Raw genomic sequence first — 16591 nt, 5'->3', positions numbered from 1 at the left:
ATCTGTGTGATAATAAGCAAGCCACTTTGCTCCCTTGGGCCTCTGTTTCCTCATCTATAAAATGAAGCAGGTCTTTCCCAGTTCCTTCCATGCCCCTCCCCCCACTTCCCAGCTGTTCCTATCTTCCCCTCTCATACTGTCTTCCATCTTTTTTGTATAATATCTTATATCTCCCTCACTCTACTTTGCATCTGCTGCCTTGCCTGGTATCAACTCCAAGAAACAGTATGCTCCTCCCAGCTTAAGCTCACCACTTCTAATTTCACCACCATGCTGCTAACTCACGAACTGACTGACACCACCTCCTTCAGCCTTCTTTCCTCTCTGATTGCCGGCCTGGAGGGCAGAGTACCGAAATCCTCCCAATGCCTTCTTTTATAGAGGCTAGAAACTGGGGTTCTCAGCTCCCTCCACTTTGCACCTGCTGCCTTGTCTGGTTTTGCCCCATGAAACAAGATGTCCTCTCGCCAGGCACCCTCTGGTCTCTCTCTCTCCACCCTCTTTCCTGCCTCCTTTTGTGTGTTGTCTCCCCTATTAGACTGTAAGCTTCTTGAGGTCAAGGATGGGCTTTCTCATTATTAATTGTATCCCCAGTGCACGTAGTAGGCACTTAATAAATGTTGATTGGATTGAATTAGTTGCTTGCAAGTTGTCTCCCCCTTTAGACTGTAAGATTCTTGAAGGCAGGAGCTATCTTCTTTCCTTTCTTTGTATTCCAAAAGCTTAGCCTGGCACACAGTTAGTGCTTACGAAATGCTTGTTGACTTGACTTGAAGAGATTGGCCTAGAGAGCCACAAGTTCTCCTCCTGCTTTACTTCTATGACCTCTCATCTAACCTTGAGGGACAGTATCTCAGGTTTTAAAAAATAGCCTGAGCTTTGGACCCTTCCCTGGAAAACCTTCTCTGGGTGAAAGGAACGATTATACTGTGCTCACAACTGAGTCTGTGATGTGCATGCCCATTTCTACCCCGAGAGTGCTGCTGTCAGAGAGAAAATGATGACTGAGCAAAGGTTTCACTGTCCAGCCCTTTCCCCTCACCCCTTCTCCCATTTCCAGTGGTATTCCTCCCTCCTCCCATCCTTTTCATTCAGCATGTTTTGGGGAAGCTGGAGAGTGATCAGTCAGAATTCTCTAATGACTGATATGTCAGCTTTCCCCTCTTTCCTCTCCTTTGATTGGAATCCTTAAGACATTTCCTAGGATCTTACTGATACCATTAGACTTTAAACAAGGATGGGATATGATTGTAAACAAGGTGGGGAGGCAGGGAAAATATAGCAAGGGGTGTGTGTGTGTGTGTGTGTGTGTGTGTGTGTGTGTGTGTGTTTGTGTGTGTTGGGGAAGAGGAGGGAGAAAGGGGAGCCAGGAGGAGATGCAGAATCAGGAAATTTATAAATGTTAACACTGAGGATACCAAATATATTTGCAGGGGTTAGAGCACTGGGATATTAGCAGGTTGGGGGATGGGCAGGAGGGTTCAAGGATGTAGTTATGGTTTCTGGGTGGTGTTGTACACATTTTTAGTTTTGACCAATTCTGTGGTCACACATTTCATAAACTGATAGAACAGGATGCTCTAGCAGTTAGAGGAAGCCAGGAAGACTGACCTCTGACATATACTTGCACTGTGACCCTGGGAAAGTTATTTCCCTTCTCAGTGTACTAGAAAACTCTGTAAGACTATAAATTGTAGAAATGCTGCTCAGTCCTGGTGGAGAGAGGTACCTCACCTGGGAGTTCCCCATACTAAGGAAATCTCAAGTCCTGTCCCAATCTCTATAGAACATTAGAGCAGCAGCACGGGGGCCTTGGAAATAAGGTAGTCAAACACTTTCATTTTACAGGTGGGGAAACCAAGGCTCAAAGGAGTATGTATGCCACTAACTAGTGGCAGGGTCAGGATTATCACAGTACAGTGCAAAGCCCACTGAATTTGGAATCAGAGGACCTGGGTTCTAATCCTGATCCCACCACTTACTATTTGTGTGACCTTGGGCAAATCATTATGCCTCTTTAAACCCCAGTTTCTTCCTCTATGAGATGAGGGGGTTGGACTAGATGACATTTAAGGTCCCTTCTGTCTCTAGATCTATAATCCTATTGTGTTCTCTGAGCCTCAGTTTGTTCCTCTAGAGCATGAGGGGGATGGGCTAGATGACCCTTAAGTTCCTTTCCAGTTCAAGATCTCTAATCCTGTTGCTCTATCTGAGCCTCAGTCTTCGCTATAACAAAAGGAGACTGACCACTTCTAGGGCTGTATCCCAAAGAGATCATAAAAATGGGAAAAGGACCCATGTGTACAAAAATATTTATTGCTGCTCTTTTTGTGGTGGCAAAGAATTGGAAATCAAGGGGATGCTCACCAATTGGGGAATGGCTAAACAATTTGTGGTATATGAATGCAATGGAATACTGTTGTGCTATAAGAAATGAGGAGCAGATGGACTTCAGAAAAGCCTGGAAAGACTTATATGAACTGATGCTGAGTGAAGTGAGCAGAACCAGGAAAACATTGTACACAGTGACAGCCCCAATGTGTGATGACTGACTTTGATAGACTTAGCTCTTCTCAGCAATGCAAGGACCTAAAACAATTCCAAAAGACTCCTGTTGGGAAATGCCATCCACATCTAGAGAAAGAAATATGGAGTCTGAACGCAAATCAAAGCAGACTATTTTCTTTTTTTGTTTTGTTTTGTTTATGTTTTTCTTTCTCATGGCTACTCCTATCCATTCTAATTCTTCTATACAACATGAGTAGTGTGAAAATATGTTTAATAGGAATGAATATGTAGAGCCCATCTTGGGGAGAGGGTGGAGAGGAAGGGGGAGAAAATTTAAAACTTATGGAAGTGAATGTTGAAAGCTAAAAATAAATAAATTAACTTATTAAAATAAACAAAAACAAACAAAAAACAAGAGGAGATTGAAGGTGGCCTTAGAGGCCCATTCCTGCTCTAAGTCAATGACCTTATGAGCCTTCTATAGTCATGATGAATTCTGCAGTAAAGGAACAGAGACTGAGTGGTACACTGGCCTTCTCTTTCCAAGGCTAAAAAGGCTGGTTCATCATATTCCAATCCATTAGATGAAAATGGCTGCAAATAAACAATTAGCTCATGGTGGGAACATTTGGAGGGGAGGGGGATCTTGTCTGAAGACAATCTATCTGGTCATTAGCCAAAGTGCTCTTGAGAAAAATGAAAGCCATTGGTTTGGAAAAAGATTTATGATAGCAAAAGAGGCCCTGGAACCATCTTTATTTTTCCTAGAAATGGAGAAATTTTTTTTTCTTTTGTTAAAGTGGTCATTTTCGATTATGAGCCAAGATGCTGATGGTTGAATCCAACGTCATTCAGAGATGAGGAGTCAATAAGTGAGTAGTTTCTGGATGCTGCTAAGTCATAGAGATATTTTTAAGAGGGATTTTGGAGGCCATATAGTCCAACCCTCTGATTTTTCCAGATGAGGAAACTGAGGCCCAGAGAGGTAGAAGTGACTTGACCAAGGCCATCACTACATAGTCACTGACACAGGCAGGATTTAAACTCAAAGTCTCTGCTCCCAAAGTTCATCTTCTTTCCATTGCACTGCCCTGCCTCTATAGAAGCTGCAGCATGACATAGTGAATGGAACATTGGACTTGTAGTTAGAAAGAGTATGAATCTTGCCTGTGAATGTCACTCTGGTCAAGGCACTTAAAATCTGAGCCTTTGAGTCTCAAAAGAGGCAATGGATGGAATTGATAACTTTATAACTTTGATAACTTTATAAAGCTGAATATCTCCCAAAGGATGATGGAAAGGTACAAGTTCCAAGATGTTACAAACAAGGAATTATGAAAGAGAAACAGAGAAAAATATGTCATCAAAGAGAGGTATGGAGTTAAAGAGGGCACAGAGTGAAAACAAAAGATGTCCCAGGTGCTCTCCAGCCAAGAGGAAGTAAGGAATGTTCACAGTAGGTTGGGTGGATCCCACTGTGATGGATATGGAGGAAGACATGGATTAGAGTCTTTGAGGATGGGTACATATGTTTCAGTCATGGTATTCTTCATTGGAGGGAATAATGACACTGATGAAATCACAGAGGATACAGGTGTTTGAGAATAAATATCAGCTATTATTAAGCCTGGAAGGGGCCTTGAATGTCACCTCAGTGCTCCATCTCCTACTGTGCTATATTTTTTCAATCCCAGACAGATGATATATGTAATCTACTTCAAAGGCTTAAAGAGGAGCGATTTCTATGAAGTGCCCCTCAGTTAGCCTTTCTGGCCTCTAACCAATCTAAGGAGGTCCTTCCTTATGCTTAGCTTCCATCCCTCTTGCTGCAGAATGTAATGTAGGCTCCTACTGAGATTCAGCATAGCTGATTGGAGCCAAATAATTCTTCCGGGACTTGTTCTTTTGGACAGTTCTATGTTTTATCTCCAAATGGAATGTGCTCCCTCAAGAGGCAGAAGGTTTCCCATTGCTAGAGGTATGGAAGCAAAGACTGAAAGTCTGCTTCTTGGGATGCTGTAGAAAGGGAGAATCATACTTGGTTATAGTTGGGCTGAATGGCCTCTGGGAGGTTTCTTTTAACTTTAAGAGGTTGGGATCCTATGACGGCTTTATTCAAATATTGGCAAGGATGTCATATGGAAGGGGGTGAAATGTTTCTTTTTGTTCCTAGAGGGCAGAACTAGGAAGGATAGGTGGAAGTTAAAGAAGGGAAATCTATATATGAATACAATGATAAACCACAGTTCCAGAGGATACATGCTGCTCACCTCCTGACAGAAAGGTGAAGGACTCAGATTGTAGACCAGGGGCGGAGAACCTGCACCTGGGAGGCCACATGTGGCCTTCTAGGTCCTTAGGTGAGGCCTTTTGACTGAGTCCAAGCTTTACAGAACAAATCCTTTTATTAAGGGGATTTGTTCTGTGAAATTTGGATTCATCAAAGGGCCACATTTGAAGACCTAGAGGGCCACAGGTGGCCTCAAGGCAGCAGGTTCCCCACCCCTGGTATAGACCAAGACTTAAGTTTCTGGGCATGGCCAGTACAAAAAAGTGTTCTGCTTGAATATGTGTGTTTGTCTTGGCTTTTGTTTGTCTTTAGTTCTCAGATGGGGTGGGGTGGGGTGGGAGGGAGAGAAGGAGGATTTTGGTGCTGAAAATAACTATCTAATTTTTTAAAAAGGAAAAATTTTGATAAATATATAATTTATTTAGACAAATACATAATTTTGTTGAAAATAAATATATAATTTTAAAATAAAGAAGCAAATTTTAATTTAAAAAATTATATAAGCAAAATGAATAAATGCCTTGCTCTATCGTTCACTTATGCATGCATGTAGAACAGCTTTGCAGGTAAGCCAACCCATGAGCCAGACTATAGTCAACACCTCTCTCAATGCCTAACCTCCCCACTCCAGTCTTGCTACAGCATAATAGGATTAAGGTTAATAATATGCCAGATTGGTGTCTTGAAGTAAACAACAGGAGAGTTTCATGGGGCCATACTCTCTTCCAAACAGTTTCTTTTAGGGCCAGTCTCCTGTTTAGCCTAATGCTCTCTCTCTTTTCTCCCTCTGCATATACCTCTTTTTCTCTCCTCTCTCTCATTCTTTTTTGCTTTCATTTTCTTTCTTTCAATATCTTCCTCTCTCTCATACTTGTTCCTTCTTCCTCAACCTTTCTAATTCTCTTCCCATCTTTCCTTTTTCACCTCTTCTTTCCTATTCTCTCTTTCTTCTTAGTTATTTGCCCTTTTTTCTTTTCTATTCCTTCTATGATTTTCCTTTCTCTTTCCTTTCTTATCTCTCTCTGCTTCTCTTTCCATCCATATTTCTTTTTTTCCTTCTCTCTCCCCTCTTTTCTTTCCTTTTTATTTCCCTTTCTCCTTTTGTTTCCTTCCAGCTCTCCTTACCTCTCTTTTTTCCTTCCCATTTTTCTTTCACTTCCTTCTCTCTCCCTTTTATCTGTCTCTTTCCATTCTCTCTTCTTTTGCCTTTCTCTATCTTTTCTCCTTTTCACTAGATCTGTTCTCTCTTTCTCTAGCTCTCTCTTTTTCTTTATTTCTCCCTCTTTTCTTCTCTCTCCTTTATTTCTACTTCTATCCTCATTTATCTCTTTCTGTCATTCTTTTTTCTTATCTCATTTTTTTCTTCTTTTACTTTCTTTTTCTTTCTCTATAGTTCTATTTTCTTTTCTTCTCTCTTATTATTTAATTCTTTATTTTTCTTTCATCCATCCCTTTTCCCTCCCTCCTTCCTTCCTTCCTCCCTTCCTTCCTTCCTTCCTTCCTTCCTTCCTTCCTTCCTTCCTTCCTTCCCAGAGCTGGTGTGCTTAAACCAATTTTCAACTCACTGGATTGGGCTTTGTTTCTCCAGTGTTTTTTTCTCAGGAAGAGGTTAGGTTTGGTGGGGGTTGGAAAAGAGACCTGTGTCATAGGCTACAGTACCTTCACAATCTCTTGTGCAATCTGCCTTGTTTTGTTGACATCCAAGACAATTTTGGCATCTCTCACCACTGAGTATAGAGTCCGTCCTTTACACAGACTGGAAAACAATAAAGGAAAGGGGGAAAAGAGAATTACATATGTCACAGAGGCCACATCGATGAAAAATTATATACACATAAGCATCTAAACACAATGAAAATAACAAACATAACAAGTCTCTATCATAATATTAAGACTACAAACAAGGGAATGAATCTTAGACTGTTCTCCTGGGTGCTTCTGTAAGGAAGGTGCCTCTGATTCCTTTGGTACCAATATCTGAGTATCCAAGAATATGAACTGAACCCTTTATCCAAAAGTTATTATGACAGTGTTCAATATACTCCCCAGCCTCTCACAGGTTAAAGGTAATGAATTAATCAGTGGTTCTCAAACTCAGGTCCATAACAATGGAGTGTCAATGGGCACTTTGTTTCAGGGTGCCAAAATGTGAGGGCACTGATAGCCCTTGTACACTGCTAGAAACAACTGAGCTTAACAAATAGTAAGCAAGAATGATTAAGTAAAATAGGCAGTTACAAGATACTAGGCACATAGAATCATAGATTTAGAACTGGAATGGAATTTATTCTGGGTCTAGGTACAGTTAATAAGAAGCAGAGGTAAGATCTGAGTCTTTGAGTCTAAGTTCTCTGACTTCAAATCCATTTGTCTTTCCATTAGACCACACTGCTGATTTCATTCTCCTTTAGCTGAACTGAGCTGAGGTCCTTTCTGGTGAAGTCCACTTCTCTCTTTCCCCTAGTGAGTCCTTCCTAGGGACCTCGGGGAACTCTGGTGTCTCTGTCAGCACCCCACCTTGGGACAGTATCCCAGGATCTCATACCACTTTTTCATTCCAAGGGCTGTGATCTTTCCCAGAGGGACTGGTTTCTACTCTGCTCAATTGGAGTTATCTTAAAATTTTGATTTGAAACTTCTCACCAAAGTTTGTGGCTAAGGAGGAGGCAAATCACCTAGCTGCCCCATACCTACTGCAGCAAAACTTGAAGTTCACAAAACACAGAATGATGATATAAAACAAAATCTAATGAGTATCTATAATAAGTGACTTCTTTCCCTCAAAAACAGCACAATGGTCATCAGAAGCTCATGGGTAATTGAAAAGGAGGTCCTTGTAATAAAGTGAGCTTGAGCCCAGTGTAGCCTTCTAGTATAACATATATACAGTCAGACACATGTGTAGGCTGCGAGGCTTTGTGTATGGAGGAAACAAAAGCAAAGAGTTCATGTAAGAAAGCTGCAGGACGGCTTGAAAACCGCAAGTTGGGAATGTTGGAAATACTGAATAGTGGAGGCAGTGACCAACACAGTTGCTTTAAAGCCAGAATGGCCCAAGCCCAAAGATTCTGAGGTTCCTAACCAAGAGAGCCATGAATATCCAACCAGAGGGTCTTGACTCAGAGAAGTGTGATTACAAAGGAAGCCAGGGTGAGATCAAGCAAGGATGAGCACCGGGGGGGCAGAGTCTGGCTCTGGCACAAAACTTGTGTTCAGGACTTCCCCTTGCTTTCCTATGCAAAAATCTCACCAGAATTAGTGGAAAAGAATGGCACTATTGATGACACCCCAAAGAGGAGATACCTCAGTTGGGTCACAAGAATATGAGCATAATCCATCATCTGTTCTTTAGACATATCACCTCTAACCTGGACTACTGCAGTAGTCTCCTAGGTCTTCCTGTCTCAAGTCTTTCCCACTCCAATCCAGCCGCCACTCTGTTGCCAAAGAAATTTTCCTGAAGTGTAGTTCTGCTCATGTCACTCCTGTCTTCAATACCTCTAGTAGCTCCCTGATTACCTCCATGATCAAATCTAATCTCTTTTGTTTGGCATTCAAAGCCTTTCCTAACTTGGCCCTTTCCTATCTTTCTCAGTTTCTTACACATTGTTCATCTTCACACATCCTACAGTCAGTCTCTCCATAGTGACCCACTTCCTTTTCCTCACACATGATGCTCCATTTTCCAATTTGATTCCTCTGTATTATCTGTCCCCGAAGTCTGAGAAACTCTCTCGCCTGACATCTACCTCTTAGAATCTTGGCCATTCTTTAAGACTCAGCTCAAATGCTCCCTCCTCCAGAAGTGCTCTCCCTGTCCCCCACCACCCACCCAAGCCCATAGCCTGCTGTCTCCTCCAAGACTCTCTTTTATCTCCTCCATAGGAATCTTGTATGTGCTGTGTCTGTGACCTAGAACCTGCTTCTGTAGGTGCTGCAGGCCCTCCTTCTCAGCAGCCACAGCTACTCAAGACCTGGAAAAGAAAGTTCTCCGTACCCAGTTTCAACAACAGAAATGGATATGGTTTTATCAGTGGAAATAACATTAACGGAGTTTTATTACCTATTTGGCCATTAGCACGTAGTGTAGTGGACAGAGCTCTGGACCTGGAGTCAGGAAAAGCTGAGTTCAAATCTAGCTTTATACACCTATGAGTTGCATAATCCCGAGCTTAACCTCTTAACCTCTGTTTTCCTCAATTTCCTCAACAGTAAAATGGGAAGAATAGGACCTACTTCACTGAGCTGTCATGAGGATTGTGGGTAGCAGAGAAAGCTAAAGCAACTCCATCTTGTCTGCAGTTCCTCTGCCCTGACCCTGCTTGTATTATAGCCTGTCGCCTGATGTTGACTTTCCTTACAGCTGAAATAACATGGACAGTCCTATCTATTAGGGTGATAACTAACTGAAGAAGAGCCTTTCTTGTTGCTAGCCCCTTGGCAACAGCCCTGAAGTACCCCCTACCCAATTCACCTCTCACCTAAATCAAAACCTATATAAGCTTTTGTTCCTTCAAAAAGTCTTCACTCATGTGAGTGGGGCTCGCTTACTAGTGCACTCAATAAACCATCGTTGGTTTTGGTTTTGGGGTTTCGTTTCTGCTTCTGGTTTGTCCCAGGACTGACAATTTTCCCCACAGGATCAAATGAAGTACTATTTCTAAAGCACTTAGCCCCGTACTCAGTGCTTAATATATGCTTGTTCCCTCCCCTCTGCTTTCTGCTAAGGGCTGTAGGACTTTGCATGTGCCTTAACTTCCTACATACATTTTCTTCCTTCATTAGAACATGAAGTCCTTGAAAGTTGGGCCCATCACTGTTTTTCTAGTGCTTTTTTATAGTGCTTTGCACATGCTAAGTGTTTAAGGACAGATTTTTCATTGGCTCATTCCCTTATGTTGTTCCCTCCATAAATGTAAACCCCTTGAGGGCAGGAGCTGCTTTTTCTTTTTCTTTGTATCCTCAAGAGTTTATCACAACACATAGATCAGCCTTCATAGATGCTAATTGATTGATACACTAGTCATTAAGACCAAAAGAAACCATTCAGTCACCCAAGAAGAGAAATTTCATGTTGCTAGGATGAGACTAGGAGTTTTAATTTGAGTTAGACATGCTTGTTCTTGAATGATGCCTTGTAAAAGAACTCTGCCATTCTGAGGGCATCATCTCACTTGGTTCCTAACACTCACATTAGTGAAAGGATGAGGTTACAATTTCAATTATAGGACAATCTTGAATGCACCCAGGAGCTCGTTTCTTGAGAAATTCTCAGAGTTTTTAATTCATCTCATTAACATTTATGGTGTACCTTCTGTGGGCAAAGAATTCTACATGACAACCTTTTCCCATGCTCACCCAGCACCTGCCCCAGATGAGGCATCTGAGTGATAAAACAGGGAGGAGGCAAACTGAGTTGGATCCCCACAGCACCTTTGCCCCAAGGCCATTCAGTGAGTTGGGAATGTGATGACTCCAAACCAAGCCTGGACATCTCTGGTATGCATGAGCAGATTATACCCATGCGGATGGCTACCAAAGGCAGAGGTGGGAGGAAAGTTGTATAACCAATTAAAATCTAATCAGCATTTAAGTTTCTGAAATGGAGACCATGTATAGATATCACCTCCAACCCCTCCCACCAAGTATTTCTTTTTGAATAGCCACCTATACTCATTAGAGACTGGAGCTAAGGTGAGGAAAACCCTCATTGCTGCAGAAAACCTAAGAAAACAATTTAAACAGACTTCAATATTCCAAGATGTTAATTTGATCTAAGTTAATGATATGACAGTATTCTCTTTTTCTCCCCCTCTGCTTTCATCCTCCCTTTTGATGGAAGCTGCTATATTTCATCTTAGTATTAAGAATAGTCACATAGAAAGGTAGGACTGGAATACAACTGAACAAGAAATTCTTGGGTACCCATTGTGTGCCAACCTCTAGAGCTGTCAAACTGATCTTCTTAAAGCACAGGCCTGATCACGTCATTCCCTCTGCCCCCTCCACTCAGTAAACTCCTGTGGCTCCATATTACTCCAGGATCAAATGTAAAATACTCTGTTTGAGTTGAAAGCCCTTCATATCATGTCCACTCTCCCTCCCCCCTTTCTTTTCTTCTTACTCTTAACTCCCCTCCATATACTCTCTGACAATGGCCCCTGAAACATTCCATCTTATGCCTCCAGGCATTTTCACAATGGCTATCCCTCCAGTTTCTCTCTTTCTCCTCCTCTTTGACTCCTGGCCTTCCTGGCTTCCTTCAAGTTCCAGTAAAATCCCATCTTCTGCAAGAAGCCTTTCCCTCCTGCCCCAGCTAGTGCTTTCCCTTTGTTGATTATCTCCAATTCATTCTATCTATAGCTTGTTTGTACACAGTGCTTTGCACATTGCCTCTCCCATTAGACTATGGAGTCCATGAAGGCAGGGACTATTTTTCCTTTTTTTCATATTCCAATGCTTAGTACAGTGCCTGGAACACAGTAGACACTTAATAAATGCTTGTTGACTTGAGTTTTTAGAGACTGGGCTTGAATCTAGAGACACAGAGACAAAATGAAAAATAGTGCCTGTTCCCAAGAAGTTTATATTCTACCAGAGACATACAAGTAAAAAAAAGCAAAAAATACAAAATGAATGCAAAGCATGAGAGAGAGAGAGCGAGAGTGAGAGCGAGAGTGAGAGCGAGAGCGAGAACGAGAGAGAGAGAGAGAGAGAGAGAGAGAGAATCTGGGGAAGGGGATGTTAGAAAATCAATCAACAAACCTTTAAGAAGCACTATGTGCCAGAGATTGTGCAAGGTGCTGGCTATACAAAGACAAAAAAAAAATAGTGCCTGTCCTCAAGGAGATTCTCCATGCCAATTTCACGAGGGGAAAACCTCAAGGAGGCCCTCAGAGGTCACTTAATCATAAAGAAATTCCACAATCACAGTGAATGGAAACTGCCAGTGAAAGCGAAAGTGCTGTACCTTGGACAGCTCTGAAGTTGCCCAAAGCATTTCCTTATACTAAGCTTAAAATCAGGAGTCTTTCCTTCCCTTCTAGTTGTCAGTACTCTGCCTGCCAGTGCAGAATTATTTTGTATTTAATTTGCATGTCCCCAAAGTCATAGTGCAGTTTTAAGATTAGCTGTGGGGCACTGAGACTTTTGGGACACCTTGTGAATTATCTTTGAATTATCCATGCTATTCTTTCCATCATCCTCATTAGAATGTAAGCTCTTTGACAGAAAGAAATATTTTATTTTTCTTTGCATCCCTAGCACATAGCATGGTACTTGGCACATAGTAATTGCTTAATAAATACTTGTTGAAGGAGGTGAATTATCGAATGAAGAGACTGAAACCTAGAGAGGTAGAGAGGTTTGCTCCTGCTGACATAAAGAACTGGTGTTAGAGACTTCTCTCTACTCTTGTCACTAGTACTGGGGAAACTACTGTGGACATCCATCAAGTTTTGAACTTTCTATACACTCTTAATGAAAATGACCACTGTTGTAGTACTGGCTGGCCATTCCTGTGAATTATGGAGCTTTTCTGGGTCTTAAAAGGTCATACTGAAGAAAGAATAAAGCCTGAGGTCACAAAAATCGCAGACTGTGAGAGCTGGAAGGGACCTCAGAGGCGCCATCTAGTCCAACCCATGCCTGAATGACCACCCCTCTATGGTTTATCCAGTAAATAGTCATACAGTCTTTGCTCGAAGTCTCTGGAAGTGGGGAACCCAATGCACTCCACCACTCTACTCTGGGATGCCATTAATTGCCAGGAGGTCTAATGAAACTCTAACACCTGTGATATTTCATGGAGAGGATTTCTGGGGATGTAGGGGCATGGCAAGTGGGACTTGGTGCTACCTGCAAGGTCCAACCAGCTCCCACACAGTGGCTGATAATGGTAATGATGGTGCTGGGGCCAAAGCACATAGAACCTGCAACCCTGAGAAAAAACAGGATTCTAGTGAGGGCACTGAGAGTACTGCTAGATGCACAGTATTTAATAAATTGTTTTCATTCATTCATTCATTCGAAACGTAAGACGGACACTATCATTGTCATCCACACATTCTGCATGTAAGCGATAGCATGTATGTGTGGATGCTTTCTCTTGATCTATGCATATATACATACATACCATACAATACACATGCATATAGATATATATGTGTATGCACATACATGCATATGTAAATGCACATGTATGTGCATATATAGGTGTGTATACGTATATGTATATATGTGTATATACATATATACCTACAGATACACACATACATCTATACATATACATATACGTATACACACACACACATACACACACATATGCCAAGACAAAAAAGAAACAGCTGCCTGCCTTCAGAGGACTTTTATTTTATTGGCCTGGTTATAATATATTACAAAGGGAAGCTGATACAAGGTAATTTGGGGAGAGAGAAGGTACTGAGAGCTAGAGGGGGTCAGGAAAGGCATCCCAAAGGGGATAGCATCCGATTTGCACCTTCAAGGCAGCTAGGGATTCTAAGAGGCACAGGGGAGGAGGAAGTGTATTCCAGGCATGAGGGACAGCCTGGGCAAAGGTGTGAAGGCAAGAAATGGAATGCCAAGTTCAGGAGATGGAATGGTAGGGTCAGAGAAGGGAAAGTGGGTCAGTGTGGCTGGAATATAGAGAGAATGAAGGGAAGTAATGTTAAACAAGCCAGGAAAGGTAACATTGAGCACTTTTATGGGCAAGACATTTATTGTTGTTGTTGCTGAGTCATTTCAGTCGGGTCTGACTCTTCCTGATTCCATTTTTGGGGTTTTCTTGGCAAAGATACTGGAGTGGTTGGCAGTTAAGTGACTTGCCCAGGGTCACTCAGCTAGTAAATATCTGAGGTGAGATGTAACTCATGAATATAAGCCTTTCTAACTCCAGGCCCAGCACTCTATCCACTGCGCCACCTAGCTGCCCCTGTAGGCTTTATTAAGCACTCACTGTCCTAAGTACTGAGGACACAAATACTAGGAAACAAGACTGTCTTTACCCTCAAGGAACTTAGTTCTACTGGGCGGGGGTGGGGTGGGGTGGGGGGGGTGGAGAAGAGGACACATAGAAGGGTCTGGCCTGGTGTCACCATGCTGGCTTAGAGCTGGTAGATGAGATTTCAGTTGCAGGCAAGATAAGGTCACTTATTAGAGTCCAGGGTGGTTCAAGGAGTCCAAGGTTTGGAGGGGAAGGAGGTGGAGATGATGGCCAGAATAGGAATGGAAGGGTGTAGAAATTTCCAGGAAATGGGGGTCAGGCGTGAAGGGGGCCATAAAGATACATGGTTCCTAGCTTCAAGAAGCTTATAGTCAAATGTAGCTTCCAAGATAGGTACCAGCTGCCTCCCAACACATCCTCCATGTCCCTACAGGACAGATTACAAGCTCTAGGAACCTTGGCAGTCAGCTTCCGCCCCCTGGAAGCTTGGCAAATCATCCAGCCAGCACGGCCACAGAAGTATGCTGGGGATTTACTGTAAATTAGCCTGAAAGTAGTTTTACTGGAACTGATTGAGCCCAGTTCCTGAAGCACAGAGATATTTCATCTTTCATGGCCTCTGTGGGGCGGGTCCACATTGCTGAACAGATGGTGAGCAACAGAAAGGATGATGGCACTCCAAGCCAGGCTGGTCCAAGTGCCAGAACCTCCTGGAAAGCTCAGGGAACCAGGAGGTGGAGGGCTGGCGATAACAAAAATGACAACAAATAACATTCCAATAATACTTTAAAGTTCGAAAAGGGTTTTACTTACTGAGGGGGAGAATGGAACAATGGATAGACAGACAGCCTGAGAGCCGAAAAAGAGCTGAGTTCAAGTCTTATACCTGGCTTATGTACTGGCCGTGTGGCATTGGCATTCTTTAGACAACTCTCTAAGACTATGATAAGCTGCAGAGAAAGTGCCAGCCTCCTTTGGGAGAGGGAGCTCTCTATATTTATGAAATTACACATTCAGTCCCTAGCCTCTCTCAGATACTATGGGAAGTACCATTCTCACTTTACAAATGAGGAAACTGAGGATCAGAGAGATTGAGACACAGCTCATAAATCTCACAAGTGGGATGTAAACTCAGGTCTATCAATTGCTAGTGTCCCTTCCCTCCTCTCCCCCCAGACCTTGTGTTTATTATCTATCTGTGTGTATTCATTCCTTTATTTATAGATGTACACTTTGTCTCTTCCCATTGGAGTGTAAATGCCTTGAGGGCAGGAATTATTTCATTCCTTTTTTTTTCTGTATTCCCAGAACCTAGCATGGTGGAGGGCTTACAGTGAATGCCTAAGAAATGCCTCCTGATTGATTGATTTTATTGCTGTTCACTCATTTCAGTTGTGTCTGACTCTTCATGACCCCATTTAGGGTTTTCTTGACAAAGATACTGGAGTGGTTTGCCATTTCCTTCTTCAGCTCATTTTACAGATGAGGAAACTGAGGCAAACAGGCTTGAGTGACTTGGCCAGGGTCACACAGCTAGTAAGTGTCTGAGAGCAGATTTGAACCTAGGTATTTCTGACTCCAGCTCCAGAGCTCTATCCATTGTGCCACCTGGCTGCCACTATCAATTGGTAGATGGACTATACCTATTCTAAGTTCATCACTCTATTCCATAGGAGTCAAAATGTGTAGTAATTGACCTTGGGCCTAGAATTGCCCAGAAAAGACAAAGAGCATTCTTTTCTGTTCAAATGTAGTCTAGGCCTGAGCGCCTAGACTAAGAGACAATCCTGAACCTCAAGCATGATTTTGAAGGCCAAATTGCAACAACCTGGCCCAAAGGCAGCTAGGTATTGTGGTGGGTAGAGTGATGGGGCTGAAGACAGGAAGACCTAAGTTCAAATCCAGCTTTCAACACTTACTGGTTGTGTGTGTCACTTAATCTCTACCTCAGTTCCCCCATCTGTAAAATGGGTATTAAAATAGCACTTATCTCCCAGGCTTATTGTGAGTATCTAATGAAGTCATATTAGTAAAGTTTTTATCATAATACTTAGCATATAACATAAGTGTTTCACACCAGAGATCTAGCAGGGAGAGTCTCATTTACTGACTGCTTTATAACCAAAAGATCAGAACAATTCCACCATCAGACTTTAGGAATCTCGGTTGTTTTTAGAGCTGGAAGACAAGAGGACCTAGGCCAGAGTCCTGGGGGTATTCCCCCACTTCCCAACAGAAACAGAAGGTTGAGAAAGAATAAAGACCTGGCAAAGGAGGCATCTCAGTAGAAAGGAAAGAACCCTGGCTCTGGAGTCAGAACACATGAGTTCAGATCCCACTTCTGAGACTTACTACCCATGTGACCTCAGACAAGTCAAGTTAACAAGCAATTATTAAGTGTCTACTATGTGTCGGACACTGTGTTAAGCACTAGAAACCTTTCTGTGCCTTGGTTTTTCTTAAAAGAAAGGTGTTGGGCTAGATGATCTCTAGGTTCCTTCCAACCCAAGATCTGATCTTATGCCTTCAGGCAAATCATTTAATATCTCTGGGCCTCAGTTTCCCTTTCTGTAAAATGAGAATCTGGCATCTAGGTGGTACAGTGGCTACAGTACTGGGTCTGGAGTCAAGAAGACTTATCTTCATTAGTTCAAATCTGGCCTCAGACACTTACTAGCTGTGTGACCCTGGGCAAGTCACTTCACCCCGTTTGCCTCAGTTTCCTCATCTGTCAAATGAAGGATCACAGTATCATTTACAGGTGAGGAAACTGAGACAAAGAGAGGTGACCAAGGTCACATAGCTCCTAAGTGTCTGATCTTAGGTCTTGC

The 16591-nt window shown here is 42.5% G+C and overlaps 1 protein-coding gene across 1 annotated transcript in view; it reads right to left on the bottom strand.

Moving 5' to 3' along the window:
* KSR2 (kinase suppressor of ras 2) overlaps positions 1 to 16591 on the bottom strand; it is a 584421-nt gene that overhangs the window by 26210 nt on the left and 541620 nt on the right. The window contains exon 15 of the mRNA XM_036748960.1: positions 6458 to 6554. Coding sequence (XP_036604855.1) covers positions 6458 to 6554 — 97 coding nt within the window. The remainder of the gene's footprint in view (positions 1 to 6457; positions 6555 to 16591) is intronic.

Source organism: Trichosurus vulpecula, chromosome 1, assembly GCF_011100635.1.
Source record: "Trichosurus vulpecula isolate mTriVul1 chromosome 1, mTriVul1.pri, whole genome shotgun sequence".
NCBI lineage: Eukaryota > Metazoa > Chordata > Mammalia > Diprotodontia > Phalangeridae > Trichosurus > Trichosurus vulpecula.
Note: the sequence above shows the minus strand (reverse complement) of the source record. Positions and strands in the feature narration are given on the sequence as shown.